Source organism: Medicago sativa, chromosome 2 (assembly GCF_051527215.1).
Source record: "Medicago sativa cultivar Bolivia chromosome 2, Bolivia_mono, whole genome shotgun sequence".
In the NCBI taxonomy this organism is placed as follows: domain Eukaryota; kingdom Viridiplantae; phylum Streptophyta; class Magnoliopsida; order Fabales; family Fabaceae; genus Medicago; species Medicago sativa.
Window position 1 is genome coordinate 29,839,671 of NC_140750.1, and position 19,853 is coordinate 29,859,523.

At 34.2% G+C, this 19,853-nt stretch overlaps 1 protein-coding gene and 1 long non-coding RNA gene across 2 annotated transcripts; both read left to right on the top strand.

The window, feature by feature from the left end:
* Positions 1-3,664: 3,664 nt before the first annotated feature.
* Positions 3,665-6,076, top strand: LOC146946104 (uncharacterized). The gene is made up of 3 exons (XR_015026634.1): positions 3,665-5,505; positions 5,584-5,656; positions 5,859-6,076. It is a non-coding gene; the product is annotated as an uncharacterized LOC146946104 (long non-coding RNA).
* Positions 6,077-11,343: 5,267 nt separating this feature from the next.
* Positions 11,344-14,359, top strand: LOC146946105 (protein DEEPER ROOTING 1-like). The gene is made up of 5 exons (XM_085748869.1): positions 11,344-11,482; positions 11,597-11,669; positions 12,209-12,612; positions 13,795-13,999; positions 14,116-14,359. Exons 1-5 carry the CDS (start codon positions 11,477-11,479, stop codon positions 14,133-14,135), a joined length of 708 nt encoding a protein of 235 aa, XP_085604995.1. The 5' UTR covers positions 11,344-11,476; the 3' UTR covers positions 14,136-14,359.
* The last annotated feature ends 5,494 nt before the right edge of the window (positions 14,360-19,853 follow it).

Sequence of the window (19,853 nt, forward strand, 5' to 3'; positions counted from 1 at the left end):
AGTCCAACACTTTAAAAATGGGTCCCACATAAAGTATGAGACTCCTATAAATTTAATACATAAAAATATTGAGTATTAGAGTGAGTATTGAAAAGAGATCGATGATATCATTTCTCTTTAAAATAACTCTCTCCCTACCATATTAGGTGACCTATTTGAATATTTAATAAAAATTAAAAAAAAGTTTCTCCGAAAGAGAAATAATTTTATACTAAAATCTTTAAATTACATATTTTTTTCAGTGTTTCTGAAAACTAGTGTTACACATTGAAAAATTTAATATTGGGGAAAAATAAATGAATAAAAATATAAAATATTAATAAAGATAGTATGATGAGATGAAGGAAGAAAATTGTAGAAAGAAATACAGAAGCATGATGTCATGATGAGAAAAAGATAAAGATTGAAAGAGACTATAAAAATCACATTTCCTTACATAAAAAGTTGTAAATTAGAATGGAAAAGGAATAAAAAAAACCGGAATGAAGGATAAAGGGAACATGATGAGAATGTGGTATAGTTGTAGAAAGGAATAAAGGCATCGTGCTTCCGTGATGAAAGGTGGGAAGAAGCCGTAGATTTTGAGGAAAGTTGTTTATGCTAAACATGTGTGTTGATGTGAAGTTACCAATGTGGGCCAAAACATTTTGAAATAAAACCTACATTGTGACCAAGATAAGTTTTACCCAATAAAATAACAAGTGTTAAAGTTTGTGTTGAAAAGAGAGTGAACTATTTGAACATTTAAAATATATTAAATTATTATTAATATATAAGAAAAAAGAGAGGTAATGAATTGACACTTTTACTAAATTAAAGTAATCAAGTATTTGAGTAATAATTAACATTATTGGAAACGGTAAATATTGGTTTTTTTTTTGACAAAAGGTTAAGTTATTGACTTGAGAGTCAAAAACGTGGTTAATATTATATAAATTATATATAGATTAATATTATCATTTCTTATTATTTTATGATAAAATAATTCTTGAGTTGCTAGCTTAGTGGTTAGATCTTATCATTTTAGTTCCACGGTACATAATTCAAATCTCTCAAGTGACCTGTAAAATTTTCGGTGGTTCTAAAAATTAGTGTTACCCATTGAAAAGTTTAAGAGTGGGGAAAGATAAAAAGAATAAGAAAAACTAAATATGGACGAAGGTAGCATGACGAGAATAGGGAAAAAATGTAGAAAGGAATAAAGGATAAAAAAGACTATAACCAAAACCACTGGCGAGTGATGTGATACTATAACCAAAACCATCGTCCTTTTCTCGTTTCTCATTGTTCTCGTCATGCTACCTTCGTCCATATTTAGTTTTTCTTATTCTTTTTATCTTTCCCCACTCTTAAACTTTTCAATGGGTAACACTGACGAAGGTAGCATGACGAGAACAATGAGAAACGAGAAAAGGACGATGGTTTTGGTTATAGTGCACAACTGGAAGAGGTAGCATGACGAGTGATGTGATACTGAGAATAAGGAAAAGGTTGAAAGTGACTCTTAAAACCACCGCCCCTACAGAAAAGGACGAATATGGATAAAAAGAAAATAAAAAAAAACAGAAACACGGATATACATAACAAGAAAATAGAAAAAGTTGTAGAAAAAAAAAGTGGCCTAATGCCATGATGAGAAGAGAGAAAAGGTTAAAAGTTTCTCCAAAAACCAACCTCCAACAACAAAAGATTGAAAGTGCACAACTGGAATGGAATAAAGGTAGTGTCATGCAACAATGAGAAACGAGAAAAGGACGATGGTTTTGGTTATAGTTTCTTAAACTACAAGGGGGCGTAGATGACAAGTGACTAATATGAATCCAACACTTTAAGAATGAGTCCCACATTAAGTATGAGACTCATAAATTTAATGCTTAAAAATAATGAGTGTTTGAGTGAGTATTGAAAAGAGAGTGATGATAACATTTCTCTTAAAAATAACTCCCTCCCTGGCATAATGTTTTATCTATTTGAATATTTAATAAAAATAAAAAAAATGTTTATCTGAAAGAGAGATAATGATATTATTATTAAATTATAACCTAATAAGTTATTTGTCTAGTCATTATTATTATTATCATAAGTGAGAAATAGAAGAAGGTTATTTGAGTGTTATGAAAATATTAATTAGAGGGAACAATTAGGAAAAATGTAATTAATAATGCATTGAAAACCTTCTTGAAAAATAAAAAAAAAATAATGCATTGAAAATTGAATGGGTTATTTGTTTTGAAACAAAATATTTTAACAAATTGGTCACCTATTATGGAATTGAGAGAGTAACTTTTCTAATTTACCAATAATATAAACCTCTGGTCATTATTGTAAACAAAAAATCACCTTTATTTGTTCATAGAAGAGCTGATCCATCTAGTCCGCATTGTTCACCACATGCATAAAACATTCACTAAACAAATAAAGTAAATTCTTACTTATAATTGTGTCCAGTGGGTGTACTTATTAAACTATGTTTTTATTAACATAAAAGCTTTCAAAACACATAACTTTCTAGTGTATATAAATACATCGTTTGGGTTTGAGTTATGTAACACCAATACTAAACGTATCTAGAAAATTTAGCATGAGCGTTATCTTAGTACTGGATACATTAAAATTTACAACATAAATATTTTCGAATGAATATATTATACAACAATACGCTTTCGTACAATAACAATACAACACATCTTGTCTAAAACATGGTAAATACATCCTTGAAAATCCATAACATCCTGCAGCGGGTACGAACATGCACTTGCTGAAATATCCATTCGGCTACGAGCTTGCAATCCAATCTGTTTATCTGAAACAAATAAGGGCTACGAGCTACAATACAACATGACGGTTGATTATACGTGTGTGGGAATGCTTGCCTAGATGGTCGTGCATACTAAATCCGTCATAGGTTCATCTCAACTAGTCTTAGGTCTTGCTAACATCCTACGTGTCATGGCGGTTAAGGGGAACCTAAGACCGCTACGCCATGATACGCTAAACATATCGAGGTCTAAACATAACATAATCATGACACGATCCTAAACCGGACGATTAGGGAAACCTAAGATCGTCATGGGCATAACCTTCTTTACTTGCTCTATTTCATAAACTTGAACGTGTCTAACGTCATCTTAATCATAAATTCATATCATATCATACATAATCATATTCACTCATTAGGTTAGCGTTGAACAAGCATCATTATCTGAGTTCATTTTACGGATTAATCCCAGGTGGAGTAACCCTGGAAGTTAATCTCTTACTTGACCGATGAAAACCTAGCTAAGGCACATCGGACTCCCTCAGTGTCGTGCGGCCCCCTTACGAAGCTTATCCCGTTTCACCTAGTGGAAACCCCTTGAATCCATCCTAGTGTGGATTACAAGAGACACGACACCTACGTCTTGCTTACTCAGTGACATGCGGCCCCCTTGCGGAGCTTATCCCGTTCCCATGAAGAGAACCCCTTGAATCCAACCTAGTGGTGATCACAAGAGACATGGCACCTATATCATTTATTAAAGTCTTGGTCTTAAACATTCACTACAAGAAATTTAGCATTTTGCGACACTTACTTTGCAACCCTTATCTCTTAACTGTCGCAAAGTGCACATTTGCGACACTTATTGCGACCTTTATGCCCTTGCGACCTTTATGCCCAACTTATTGTGTTGGGTTAGATTATACCCTCCATCATTTTGTTTCAGCGCTGGTAGTGAGGCAGGGGTATGTGAGTTGTTGCTTTTGTCTACTCCAGCCTCACTATTTGTTTTAGCAGAGCTGCAGTTTGTTTAGGGGGGCTTTTTGATGCTTAAAAGCTAGAATTGCAGTTTGTTTTCAACTAGAATTGATATCTCATGCTTAAAAGCTAAATTGCTAACCTGTTTTGAATCAACATGAATCAGAATCCAAACTCAATAGCCTTGTCATTCATTTCCATCTCTTTGTGGAGTGAAATAAATTAGAAGTTGAGAAAACCCACACCTAATTGTAAGCTAGTTTCTATATGTTTTTTATAAAGTACCAATTGAACGCACAAATAAACACGTACGTAAAAATTGAATGGATTTCTTTGATATTTTCGTCCATAAAAGTATAAATTGTTGTTATTGATAAACTAAACATATAAATAAAAAGATTCCTTAAACTGTGCACATGTACGTATGACTAGTTGTTGTTATTAATATTTTCTTTGATATGTTCTTTCTTAATAAACATGTACATATAACTAATTGTTGTTATTAATATTTTTTTCTTAAACTAAACATAAATTATTGTTATTAATAATATAACTAGCATGTGAACTTGAAGAGAGTCCTTACAGTGTTCCAGTATATGTACTATAATGTGTGCATTTAGAGAGTGAGGGTCCTTATATAAGTGATAGTGAGGGTCCTTATATAGGCCATAGTAAGTAATAGGTACCCATTTTTTTGTCACTTCAACGAAGGTCCTTAATAGGTTGGAGTAACAATTAAGTTAAAGAGACTCTTCATTGGAGGTTCTTAATAGGTTGTTATCGAATTTGGAATTATGGACACCTCACAATGGCAGTATCATATTTCCCAATTCCGAGTTCTCCTTGTGCTTGGATTGGTTTTACTGAAATTTTATTCGGAAACATAAAGAAAACAGGAAGGCATCAAACAAGAATTGGTGTCCATGATTGCAAATTCATATGGAACATTGATGATATCCACTGTATTCTATTAACTTGTAATTGGATTTGAATGATTTATTTCTAACCAATACTTTGAATGCTACATTGTTTGGTATTCTAATGTGGTGTTTAATATTAATGAAATTGTTTGGCTCCTTTCTGATCTGAGTACAACCCAATTAAGAAAGAATGGATAAAAAATTATTTTTTTTTTCTGAAAAAGGGAGCTTTATTAGCGTTTTCTAGAAAGTGATATTAAAAACGGAGTGTACAAAATAGGATACAAAATAGCTTTATCCACTGTATTAGCGTTTTCTGGACTCTTCTTTTTAGTAATGTTTGCAATTTCAATTTGTTTATTGACAGAGTGCAGAGGTCTCATTTTATGATCTCACAGAACTTATACAAAATATAATTGATTTTTACAGGAAAGTATGATCTTATTGAATTTTGATGTTGTTAGCTTTGGGCCCTGTTTGACTAAACAAGTGTTTATAACATAAATGCTCATTATATGCTTATGTATAAATGTGCATTATATGCATAAATGTGTCAGATGCCAACTCTGCACTTGCACAATTCATCCTTGATTTGGCCTGATCATAATGAACTTTTTGTGGCTACTTAATATGATATATGTGTTGTTTGGTACTTCACTTCTAGTTTACATTCTAATTTGGTTCCATATTTTGGTCACACAACAATACATGCTGAGGTACCCGAGAGTGGTGGTGAACATGAATTATGAATCACTTTGTGGAGCTTTCTTGGACTGAGATATTTTGCAAATAGATCTTGTGGAGCTTTCTTGTTCAAAAACTAGACCTTGTAGTCACCCTCTTTTAAATGTAAGTGCAATATTTCTTTCCTTCACTTCACTAATTTTTTTAATTATTGAGTTCCTTCACTAAATTTGGAGGGTTCAGATGCTGGGCTAGCATCCATACTGGAGTACCTGGAGTTTTGCTTGAACTCAAGAATGGTGTTTTGAATGAAAGGGTAATGATTTATTTGTTTCACATTGAATGCAATTAATTGGTCTTGTAAGCTTCTCTGTAATAAATAGCTAATGGTTATTCCATATATATCAGAAAGTAATTATAAGTTTAATTGCGCGATAAGTTAGAATCATGACTTGCGTGACATTATTGCTTATTTTTGTTAATTGATGTGTCTTATATAATCTTTGACTTATTTTTAGGTGGAAGACTTAGAATCACCAAACAGAGCATAGCATTCTTTGGAGTCTATTCATCTCTAGTTGATCAAAACAACTTCCTCGCCAAATATCATCTACATAATTGATTAAATTTTCATGTTAGGAACTCAAGAAACCTTATTGTATCACTTGTTTGTATTTTATATGAATGTAAAATTCATATTTTAGTTTATGAATTTGTTCATATTTTTTATTATGAATTATTTTAGTTTTATATATTTTTTATTAGTAAATAGTTCTACTAAAAATTCAGGAAAAAACTGATTTTTTTTTTAAAATTAACTCAACATCTGCGACCTTTGCAAACTGTCGCAATATTTTTTTATAAATAAATTTTATGCATCTGCGACCCTTCCCCAACTGTCGCAAGTCCCTTGAAATCCATTTGAATCTCCTCATTTGCGACCCTTAGCAACTGTCGCAGTGCCTTTTGTGGCAGTTGGTGCGGCTGTTCTATGAAGGGTCGCAAAAGACACTTGCGACCCCAACATCCGTGACTGTTGGGGAAGGGTCGCAATTGTACATCTGCGACCCTTCTAACAGTCGCAATCTGCCATTTTAAAGGTCGCAAAATGCAGTTTTTCTTGTAGTGATTTGTGAAAGGTTAAACCTATTCATGCTTTCTTATTTACCTCGGATCCTTAATCCATCCGACTTGTGGCAAAGTACATACTTGATCATTCTTAATCATGTGTGAAGAGATTAACTTATCAATCCACGGCTTATCATACTTGCATGGACATTCTTAATCATGTGCGAAGAGAATACACTAATTACCTCGCGTCTTATCATACATAAGTTCCATGCTTAACATTCTAATTCTCGAAAAGCTATGTCGAGGCTCTACATTCATTCCCTTTCTTAGTTTATCACTACCCGAGTAATTGTGATTAAACTCTCTTGCATAACATTTATTAACAAACATTGTTAGTGTTTTGCCATGCCATACCCTTGTTTAAAACCTTGTTTAGAATTGTACTTTAAACATTTGGAATTGAGGGGTTTCATAGTTTAAGAAGATAATGTAAGGACGAGCCTCGGATAGCCCTTGTTGGCCACAAAACGAATTGACAACACATGCTGTGCAGTCAATTTCGCCTGGCGAGCTGTCTACTTGCCATGGCTAGCTGTTTTCTCGCCATGGCGAGCTAATGGCGAGCTACTCCAGAGAGCACTGATTCCCAACTCGCCATGGCGCGTTCTAGCTCACCTGGCGAGCTGTAGTAGTCCAGAATTCTGCAGAAAACGTGATTTTCCATAAAAACCTCAATTTCAAGCATCATAAGGTACCTGACAATTCCAGAGCATCATAAAAACAATTTATATCATATGCATGGCAACAATTAACAACATTTGATCATAAATGGTACAAAGGGGTTCTATAACCCTAATTTCTAACTTAGCATAATTCATGTTTTCTCACTAAGAATTTCACAATCCAAAGGAAGGATAAATTATCTAAGAACTCACCTAACATGATTCTTGTGATTGCTCCAAGTTCCAAGCTCAATCAAACCAAAGCCTAGCTTCTTGATTGTCTTAAAACTTTCATCCATGTTTTGGTCTTGCTAGCATACATCACCATCACCACCCTTAAGCTTGTACTACCTTGATTTGCCTTGCAAGGAAGATGATTTGGTGCCAAAGGAGAGGGAGAGATCGATGGGTAGAGAGAAGGAGAAGAGAGTTCCAAAATTCTTCAACCTAGAGAGAGAAACAACATGAGAAATGAAGATATTTTGGGCCAATTTCACTTAAATACCCCTTTTGCGTTAAAGTACCAAAATGCCCTTCGTCTTAAACGTGTTTAATCCGACACTGATACTTAACTCGTGTTTGACTGATGTCGTTTAATAAACATTCTTCGTCATACTTACAATACATGAACATTTGTCCTCTGACACGTTCGACTGGTAGTATTCCAATACCGACGAGTGGGATATTACAAGTTATGCATTCATCATTTTACAAACACAAACAATGGCCAAGCATAATGTTGATTTATGATTCCTTGTTTATTTCGTTTTGGCATAATTAATTCCCTTGGTGTGTGATGCCACTAAAAGTGGTGATGAAAGCAGTAAACTTCACATTGCGTACATGGGTTCACTTCCAAAGGAAGCCTCATATTCCCCAAATATCTCCTCATCTCAGCTTGTTGCAACATGTCATGGATGGTAATGACATAGAAAATCTTTTGGTTCGAAGTTAGAAGAGAAGTTTCAATGGTTTTACTGTCGTACTCAACGATCAACAAAGGGAAAAACTTGTTCGCATGAGAGTTGTGGTCTCAGTTTTTCCAAGCCAAGAGTTTCACCTTCAAACCACAAGGTCGTGGGACTTCCTCACTCATTCAAAAGAGATCAAACTATTGAGAGTAGTTTGGTGATTGAAGTCATAGATAGCGGTATATGGCCAGAATATGAAAGTTTCAATAATAAAGGTATAATATATATATATATATATATATATATATATATATATATATATATATATATATATATATTCTTGATCACAATGCCAATATTATATGTTATAATTGTCATGCATATTTTTTGTAAATGATTTCCATATCTATGAAATACTTAACTTGCTTAAAATGATAGATAATTAATTAATTTCAATAAATTTTTTTATTATTATTATTAATTAATTTCTTATTATGCATAGATTTAATAATAATGTTGGTTATCATGAGTATCTTAAGATATTTAGCAATATTATTGTTTATATCGTAGAAAGAAAGTGCAATATGTAACGCCCTAATTCTATTTAAGCAATAAAACATGCGAATATAACAAATATTCAAGAATTAGACGATACGTCTCACATATTCCAAAAACTCAACATGCATATAAAATCCTCAACAGTCACAGCGGAATATAAATCATACAACGCCACAATTTACATGCCATGGTCAACACTACATCAACATACAAAAATAATCCTCCAAGTCTGACAATGGACAAATCTCAACAACATAACAGAATTCAACAAAAACAAAAAGGACACTACACCCTAATCAGAGCCTAAAATCTAGACTCGACAACCGACAACGAGACAACTCCCGCTATCCAAGCATCAACTCACCAAAAGCGACTAATCCTGCAAGGCGTCTACCCATCCATACAGACAGGTAGGCTGCAAACACCACTGGGGGTAAGCATTACATTAATCATAATCAATATATGAAAACACAAGCATTTAAGGATTCATACATATCACATATACATAACCATCCCTCTTAGAATACAAGCATCACATGATTATTATCCCCCATTCCTTACATCTCAACTATCAGATTACTAACATAGCAAAGCAAGCATATTTAATCTCTAATCAACTCATCTACAAGAATTCATCATTGGCTAAACTGCAGTTTTGACCCCCTAACTTTGACAATGTTGCGATTTTGGCCCCCTATTAAAAAAAATTAAAAAGCGACCCTCCATGTTTAGGGAAATATACTCTTTTAACCCCCTAACATAAGGGAAATATGCTTTTTGACCCATTATCTTTACAAATAGGTGCGATTATGGCCCCTTTTTTGGGACACGTGGCGTCTTCTCAGCAATTTTGAAACGCAGGGGGCCAAATTTTAATTTTTTTTAATAGGGGGCCAAAATCGCAACATTTTGAAACTTAGGGGGTGAAAAGTGCAGTTTAGCCTTCATCATTATCAACATCAACCAATTAAAATATTACTCACCTCATTGCTCATCTAGCATGCTTAACACAACAAGTACAATTCATCATTTCAAAGTTATAAGCAACAATCATCATTATCAAAGAAATCACCGCATCATATGTATATACATATACAAATCTCACCTCATCATTATTATCAAAATAATTATCATCAATTGATTCACCAAGTGTATAAGCACAAATAGGCAAGACATGCAATTAGAGCATAAATCATTTATTCACAACTATCAACAAAATCCACCAATGCACATATACACCAATCCACATAATCACAATGTTCTCCAAATTTCACCAAAGCACAATTCACCAAGTCACATATTCAAATACGGCACGACTCATCAAGTAATCAAATGCATGCAATGTTCTAGACTCTTCTTTAACAATTTAAGAGAGGCGACCTTCTTTAACTGTTGTCTTCTAGAGTTCAGTTAGCTTTCTGGAGTTAGTAAGATGACAAAAAAGATGAGCTGAATGAGGAACACTCTAAAAACAACCCAATTTATGGAAACCCAAGATGAAACCCCCATGAAATATGATGGATTGGCAAAGGTGCGAGGGAAAGATGGGCCCATAAGTCCATTTTAAACTCACAAAAGGGAAGAACCATACCCAAATTCCCAAAGATAGTTTTGTACATCATGATCCCCACTTACAAGGAACAATTGCACATCCAAGCGTCAGGGTTCAGACGTGCAACCCTCCAATCACCATGAGGGACGACCTCTATTTACTCCAAAACTTTTCTGAAACTCTCAAGAGTTCATGTACAAAGACCTAAGGTACATAAATTCTTTGGCAACCCAAGGATATTTCCTAGCATTAGAAGGGAAACCTTGGTTGACCCCTAGAAGGAACCTTGCTTTCTTCACTCTCATATTCCTGCATAAATCAGAGGAAGAGGACTTAGACAAACTCTCACTTGGGCACATGGCATGTCACTCCAGGGAACCTCAAAAAATCAATATGAAGGCCAATAGGCCACCTGCGTAACCTCTCTCCCAAACGACTAGTTGCTACCCCGGCCTTAAAAAAAGTAAAAGAGAAAGAAGATTATATACCTTAAATCAAGAACAATCGCACTCTCTCAAGAAAGTAAAACACTTGCACTCAAAGGCTTATAACAGAAGAAGGAAAATGGAAAACCTAATCAAAAGAACATGAGCACTATTTTTTGAACGGGAGGACTTTTATATACTAGAAAGCATAAAAAAAATGCAATTTCCCCTAACAAATAGATCACAAGTTGACACCAAATCCAACGGTCCAAATCCGTCACCACATAGAAGCGCATCCTCAAACACCACATTAAATGCTCCCTTGACAAGTAAATTTGCACGCCAAGGCAAAACTAGAATCAAGAAGTGTAGCAAAAAGACGCAATCGTTATGCGCCAAGACGGTCACTCAAGGCCTACTACTCAAAAGGGTGGATATTTTTTATTCTTTAAAAAATTCCTCAATGATATTTATTAGCATTTTCTAAAAATAAATATAAAAATAAGAAATTGAACTTCACTTTCATCAATGGTTTAACTTTTTTTTTACCACAATATACTTGTTTAGCTTTTTAAGTTGGATGAGGAGACAAGTATATATGGAATATCAGAATAAAATAAAAATTTAATAATATTGCATGGTTGAGAAGAGTAGATGATAAAAAGACAAGATAGTGAAATCAAGGGAGCTTCGTATAGTCACTATTTGGGAACTTGAACCACTAAGTTAGTCTATTTAAAGTCCTTTGCAGCTCATCACTTGCTGTACTAGTTAAGTAGCTTTCTTGGATCTGTGCATGCACACTCTACTTCTGCTACCTCACTCTGCCACCTTCATATTATTTTCATTTTAGTTTAGCTAGCTAGAAGATCCTCCATTACCAAATCACACCACAAAATGAATGTAAGGAGATTTAATTATGTCATATTAATTGTATACAAGAATTGTTTGACATTTATATATCATTATTCATTCATAATTAGTTTTATTTTGCTTACATCTAATTTTTATTTGCAGATCTTTAAGTGGATGCAAAATAGGCTTAATGGCACCAATGGGAAAATGAAACCAAGCTCTATTTCAGCTACTCGTAAGCATCAGTCTCCAATCACACAAAAATCCTCAATATATATTTACAAATTAACTGCTTATATATTCAGTTCAAGTATGATTATGACATTGATTATACACTTTGTTTCTATATGCACATATATACTACATAATGATAAAACACTAGTACTATTCTCTACAGAGAGAAGAACACAATAATGCTCACGGCAAAGAACAAAGTAATGTTCAAATATATAGAATTAAGGTTTTGTATTGAACTATTCAATTTTTCAAAAAGATAAGAAAAAGTAACATTTACAAATGATACTTGAAATATTTTCCTAATCATTCATGCTAACGAGTGCCCTAAGAACTCATCTGTTAAAGAAACCAAAAGTAAAACTTTTGCATTGAATATTTCAAAGACCAAATTTCGACCGTAGATTCCTTAACATGTGAACATGACATATGTTAGCGTTTCCCTTATCTGTATTAATATTGCACCCTCTTGAAGCCAAATCACTGTGAAATGATGATTAATTTTCTTTTAAATTTTTGTTTTTTTTATTATTTCAACAGATCATATGTTAAGTGAGACTTATAAACAAGAATTCAGTGACTGGGACCATGCAATACTTGCAATTGGAACATTTGGGAATACCAATTTGAATGAAGATTCAAATAAAAGTATTGATGAAGAGGATTCGTACTCCTTTCAAGATTTCACACATGAATTCTCTTTTGAAGAAGTTGGAAATTTTCAGAATGAATTGAAAATGAATTTGGAAGAGAGTGGTAATTTCTATCCAAGCAACAATTTAATATGCAATAGGGGAAGAGAAAGTTTGGATATAAGTAATAAGAATGAAGTTTCTAAACAATCACTTTCTTTCCTTCTTAAGAAGATTTTTGTGTGTGGAGGTGAATTGCCACCTACTTATGTGTTCAAAGATCCACTCTCTACAGAGTCTAGAATGGAAAAGGTAAGTGAAAAGTCATGAAAGCTTTTGTTTCTCATCTTATTGAATACTCCATAAAATTCTTTTGGAAAATGCTATTTATCTAGAAAAATAGCATCAAGAATTTTTCAAGACACATGTGGCAAGTTTTAATTGCATGATTTATTTGTTCACTTCCTATTTTTTAGCCACACCTCCTTGAATTGTGGCAAATAGTGCATTGTGATTGGCTACTCTTTATTCTTGAAGAATTCTTGATGTTTTTTTTCTTGATAAATAGCATTGCTCAATTCTTTTTAACCCCTCTCTCACCCCTTCTTTATCTTTTATCAAAAAAGATAAAGGGGAGAAAGGTTAAAAAGAAACAACAATTGTATTTAAACAAAAAAAATGTATTTAAATCATATAAAAATAGGATGTTATATGTTATGAATCATTGAATCATAGAAAGACGATCATAATGATCAGCAAGAAAGTAAGCATAAGAGTAATCATGTGGGAGATATTTAAAGAAATTCATTATAGAAATGAATAGTTTTTTTTTTTTTTGGTCAAGTAGCCTAGTGGCTAGAATTCACCTTTTTCAACGTGAATAAGTGGGGTGTCTGGGGTTCGAACCCCGGCCCCTGCATATATAATGCATGTCCCTATCAACTGAACTATGTTCAAGAGAACATAGAAATGAATAGATTGATAAAAGATAATGATCGAGTACAATAGAGTGATTTATAGGAGTGAGTTGGAGTAACTAACTCCCTAACTACATAACCAACTTGGTAACTCTAGTTAACCTATCATCTAACTCTAGTTTATTCAATATACTGTAATATTAGACATCATTTTTTATGTCCACGTAATATTTCTCTTATATTTACTAGCGTTTCGCTTTTTTTATTGCGCTAATGCGTATAAAGTACAAACATGAAATTTTGATTTAGATTAAAATTATAGGTATATATCTTTTGCACTTTTATATTGTAAAAATTATATTTATTTTTTTCAATGACACCAACAATATAACAAATATAATATAAATTCATATCTTTTTGAACAACATCGACATTCTAACAATTTTGTAGATAAATTTATTTTAGAGTATAATTGAAAATCAAAAGGCCACTTTAAAACCATGTATTTCATTTATGTACAATATAGATGTATAGATGATTGACTGATCATTGATTTGCTTGTCAATTGTGATTACAGATTCTAAGGGCAATACTTCACCAAAAAATACATCCACATGGTTCATGTTCAACAGCGTTTGTAAACAAGTACCTTGAAAACAATTCAATGCCCGAGTCTGATTATGAAGATGGAGATGGATATGAATATGAAAATGAAAATGAAAATGAGCTTACAACTAGTGTTGTGGAGAAAGGGTGCAAATGGGTCAAGACAGATTCCGAATGTAAGTTCTATCATTGGATTTATTTACGGTTTAGGGTTTAGAGTTTAGTGTTGTGGAAAAATACATCCACGTCGATATTTTATACAACTAATACATTTCAATTTCTGTGGTTGCAGATATCGTTCTTGAGATATAAATGTCTTCTTCTCATGTATTAGATATATTGATATTGATCTGATTATTTATGCTCTCAACTCTGGTCATGGAAGCATGGAAGTTGTCGACGTAGCTACTCTTTTGGATGTATGAACCATGCCAAGGAAATGTGACAAACTAGTTAGAGGATAATACGGGAAATGTTTATAATTTAAAACATATTTGTAACACATGAATGTTAAAAATCACTTCCAATTTCTTCCAGGAGATGTATGTATATATCTTAATTGTCTACATGTATTTATAAGGGTTAAATAAGTAAATGGCACTCTAAATATATCAATACTTGATTTTAGTCCTTCTAAAAAATTTCTTAGGTCACCGTGAGCATAGCTTAGTTGGTAGGAATATGCATTGTTATATGCAGGGGCCGGGGTTCGAACCCCGAACACCCCACTTATTCACCTCTTATTCACCTTGAAAAATGTGAATTTCTAACCATTAGACTACTTGACAAAAAAAAAAATCCTTATGCTTTTGGTCCCTTCAAAATTCACCTTGAAAAATGTGAATTTCTAACCATTAGACTACTTGACAAAAAAAAAAAATCCTTATGCTTTTGGTCCCTTCAAAAAATTTCATTAATGAAATTAGTCCCTATTTTTTACTCCTGGAAGGATAATACTGGCTGCTTACTTTTCTTATGATCGGTGGTTGTGGCATCTCTTTGACTAATTCTCTTTGAATTATTAAGGTTATTGTAAGGATAATACTATTAGATCTCAGTTTGTTTTTATTAATGTAGTTTTTCTCTCCTTGTTGTGAGAGTTTTGGTTTTTCTCTTCTCGTGAGAGTTTTGATTTTTCTCACCTCAGTGTGAGAGTTTGGTTTTTCTCTCCTCGTTGTGAGAGTTTTGATTTTTTTTTCTTCTCTCCTCATTGTGAGAGGACATTGTTGTGATAACGCTGCAATATTTGTTTTTACCATGAATTTTGAAGATCTTACTATTTTGAGCTGGAACATCAGAGGTGCTCTTAGTCTTGAGGATCGCCGACATGCTAAAGAATTGGTAAGAAAACATCATCCTCTCTTTATTTTTATCATGGAAACTCATTGTCCTTTCTCCAAAGCATCACTATTTTGGAATCGTCTGGGTTATGAGTTATGTGCTCTATCCGAAGCGTCCGGTCATTCGGGAGGTATTTGGGTGCTAAAAAGTAAAGGTTGCGATTATGATATTACTGTGATAGATGTCTACTTTCAAGCGGTCACAATTTGCATTAAAAAGGCTGATCTTATGTGGTTTTGCTCTGCTATCTATGGTAGCCCTCAACTAGTCAATCGTGAAAAATTATGGAGTTATCTTATTTCTATTCGTAAAGATATTTTGAGTCCTTGGGTTATGATAGGAGATTTCAATGAAGTCCTTCATCCCTCTGAGATAAAGGGGGGCTTCTTTACATCTAGACAAGCTGAGAAATTTTCTAATATGATGGAGCAATGTAATCTTATTGACCTTGGAGCTACGGGTAGTAGTTATACTTGGACTCGTAAGGAACGGGGGATTCTGAAGGTTGCTAAAAGGTTGGACAGGGCACTTGGTGATTGTGCGTGGCGTACTACTTTTCCAGAAGCTTATGTAGAGAACTTGACACGGAATTATTCCGACCATCGCCCTATCCTTTTAAGGGGTGTTGGTTTTGTTCCAACCAAACGTGTGCGACCTTTTCGCTTTCAAGTTGCTTGGCTCACACATAAAGATTTTCCAGAGGTAGTCTATAAAGCTTGGGATAAAGGCAAACATATTGTACCCGCGAGTCTTGAGCATGTTCGGTTAGATGCGACTACATTCATCAAAGAGGTGTTTGGTGACATTCATAAAAGAAAGGGTACTCTTGTGGAGAAATTAAAGCAGGTTCAACACCAGTTAGAAATGGTTGATTCAACCCAACTCATGATGGCCGAGGCAGCACTCCAAAAAGAATATAACGATGTTTTGAAACAGGAAGAGATCCTTTGGTACCAAAAGTCGAGAGAGAATTGGGTGAAACTAGGAGACCGTAACACGAATTTTTTCCACACTCAGACACTAGTGAGGAGAAAGCGAAATAAGATCCAAGGTCTCTTTCTTGAAAATGGTCAATGGAGTACTGATGATGTTATTCTCCAAGCAGAAGCCATAAATTACTTTAAACAGTTATTTGATGTAGATCACTCCACTACTCCTAATACTTTATTGGTTAATGATATGCCTCATTTAAATGAACAATGCAGAGATTCTCTTACAACACCAGTCCTTAAGGAAGAGGTGAAGAGAGTGGTGTTTAGTATGAAGTCGTATAAAGGGCCTGGCCCTGATGGATTCCAACCCATATTTTTAAACATTTCTGGGAAAGAATTGGTGATGACATATGGCATCTTGTGCATACGGCTTTCAATATGGGTACTATTAACGCTTCAATCGCAGATACATTAATTGTCTTAATCCCCAAAGGTTAAAGAATTTTAGACCCATCAGTCTTTGTAATGTCATTTTTAAGGTAATCACAAAAGTTTTGGTTAGTCGCTTACGACCCTTTCTTGTTGACCTGATAAGCCCTCTTCAAAGTAGCTTCATCCCTTGTAGAGGTACTACTGATAATGCCATCCTGGCCCAGGAGGTTGTTTATTTCATACATCATTCTCGTGCAAAAAAGGGCTCTATTGCGTTCAAAATTGATCTTGAAAAGGCATATGATATGCTTAATTGGGACTTCTTGGAACTCACTCTCCGTGATTTTGGTTTCCCCCCGACAACTATATCTCTCATCATGAGTTGCGTCCGATCTAGCAATTTGAGTGTTCTTTGGAATGGTGCCAAAATTGATCATTTTATTCCATCCAGAGGTCTACGCCAATGCGATCCTTTATCCCCTTACTTGTTTGTTCTTTGTATGGAGAAACTATCTCTTAGTATTCAACAGAAATTCCTAAGTGGAATATGGAAACCTATACAGGTATCTAAGGGTGGCCCACAATTATCTCATATTCTTTTTGCTGATGATGTTATGTTGTTTTGTGATGCTAGTACTGAACAGGTCAAAGTGGGAATGGATACTTTGGAGGATTTTTGCTCAGCATCGGGATTAAGGATTAATACCTCAAAATCCAAAGTAATGTGTTCTAGGATGGTTCAAGGAGAAAGAAAGCGTGAGATACAAGATATTTCAACTATTAAATTTGTGGCGGATTTGGGACATTACCTTGGTTTTCCTCTTGTCAAGGGTCGAGTTTCTCGAGGTGTATATAGTGACGTTGTTGACAAAGTTTCAAAAAGACTAGCTACTTGGAAAGGAAATTTGTTGAATAAAGCAGGACGAGCGTGCCTAGTGAAGTCTGTCACAACAGCAATTCCCATTTATACCATGCAACTTCACTACCTTCTTACTTATGTTTGCAACAGGTTAGATAAGATGGCAAGGAGTTTCCTTTGGGGGGCGATGGACTCTCTCGAACTTGGAATCATGTTAATTGGAATATGGTTACAACCCCTAAATGATTTGGTGGCCTAGGTATCCGTGAAGCTAGACTTACTAATTTAGCTCTACTTGGTAAGTTAGTATGGAACATGCTTCATAGTAACGATAAATTGTGGGTGAAAGTTCTTTCCCATAAGTACTTGGGCAAAACGTCTTTATGGATGAATAAGAAACATAATAAACCATCAATCACTTGGCGTGGTATTCAACATGCTATTACAAATTTTGCTGCAGGGTATAGTTTTCGTGTAGGCTCCGGAGACTCGTCGATTTGGAACATTGACTGGACACAACTCGGTCCCCTCTGTCAATTGGTCCCATTTGTTAACATCAGTGATTCAGTTATGTGTTTGAAGGATGTGTGGGAAGATGGTAGATGGAACTTGCAAGGTCTTGCCACTATGATACCATCCGATATTATTCATTATATTCATCAGCTTCCAGCTCCTAATAACTTGAATGTACGACTTCAAGATGCGTGGACTTGGAGGCATGCAAATAAAGGTGAATATACTTGCTCGAGTGGATATTCTTGGCTTCTTCAACAAAATAGAGATTGGAATGTGAATTGTAACATGAATTGGCTTTGGCGACTTAAAGTACCAGCAAAACTCCAACACTTTTTATGGATTTGTTTTCATAATGCTCTCCCTATTAATGCCCATCGACATCATTGCAACATGGTAGCTTCCCCAAGCTGCACCCATTGCTCTTCACCCATAGAGGATATTCTTCACTGTTTACGTGATTGCCCACACTCTAAAGAGCTTTGGCTCCGCTTGAATATGAGGCGTTATAATAATTTTTTCACTGAATTTGATGTCAAGGTTTGGCTTCATGAGATGACAAAGGGTACTTCCTCTGGTTTGTTTATTACAGGAGTATGGTATGCTTGGTGTTGGAGAAACAATACTATTTTTGAGGATCAACATTGGCGTATTCAAGATGTGGTGCGAAAGATCTTTTTGTTACAAGACGAATGCATTTCGTACTATCCCAATCTTGTTTCTTACCCACTCTCATCGCACCTCCTAGCTCATTGGAGCCCCCCTCCGGAAGGTACACTCAAGCTCAATATTGATGGTAGCTTTCTAGAAGACTTTGGTTGTTTAGGTGCTAGTGGTGTTGTTCGGAACAACGATGGAGATTGGATAGCTGGTTTTTCTCACTATGAAATTGGAGGTGATGCGTTGTTAGCTGAGTTATGTGCTATCTAGATAGGTCTTGATTTTTGCAGTAAACAAGGCTATGTCAACATTATTTGTGAGAGTGATTGTTTGGAAGCAGTTGACCTGATTATTGCTGGTCGTGATCATAACATACGGACTTATGCTACTGACATCCTTCATATTAGAGATGCGTTACATGGAAATAGAAATACAACATTGGTGCATGTTCTTAGGGAACAAAATATGTGTGCATGTTTTATGGCTAAGGAAGGATCACATGCACGGTGCTCTGCTCAGTGGAACTGCCCTCCGCCTGGCATGGAATCTCTCATCTTGAGAGATAAGCTTGGAACTTAATTTCGTCTCTTCTTTCTTTTTTTTTTCTTTTCTTTTTCCCGTTACATTGTAACACTACCAAAAAAAAAAAGTCCCTATTTTTTACTCAACTTATGTCTAAACTTCATATTTTTTAATCAAATTTTTCAGAAATTGGTAGAAAATTATGACAATATTTTTTCAAAAAAAAAATAGATTTTTTTAAAATAACATGAATTTAATATGAATTTTTTAGCACCAAAAACGTTAAAATTCATATTTAATTCATGGTTTGTTAAAAATTCTAATTTTTTTTTAACAGATTGTCATGATATTCTATCCTTTTCTGGAAAATTTCATTGAAAAATATGAAGGTTAGACATGAGTTGAATAAAAAGTAGGGATTAATTTCGTAGATCGAAAATTTTAGAGAGACCAAAAGCCTATTCAATATTTTAGAAAAACTAAAATCAAATGTTGGTATGTTTAAAGGGACCATTTACTTATTTAATCCTATTTATAATAATAAATTTTTTCAAATGATAACAAGCTTTTCTAGACCTATATTTTTAATTACATAATGACAATAATAATAAGCTTTTCTTCAAAAGAAAATTGAATGTGTTATGAATATCATAAGTGGATGTCCACAAACCTTTATACTTATTTTTAAGTGACACTATATTTCTTGAGTTGTGTTATTTGAACAACCATTTAATTGACAACTTTTGAGACAACCATAATTTTACAGAGAAA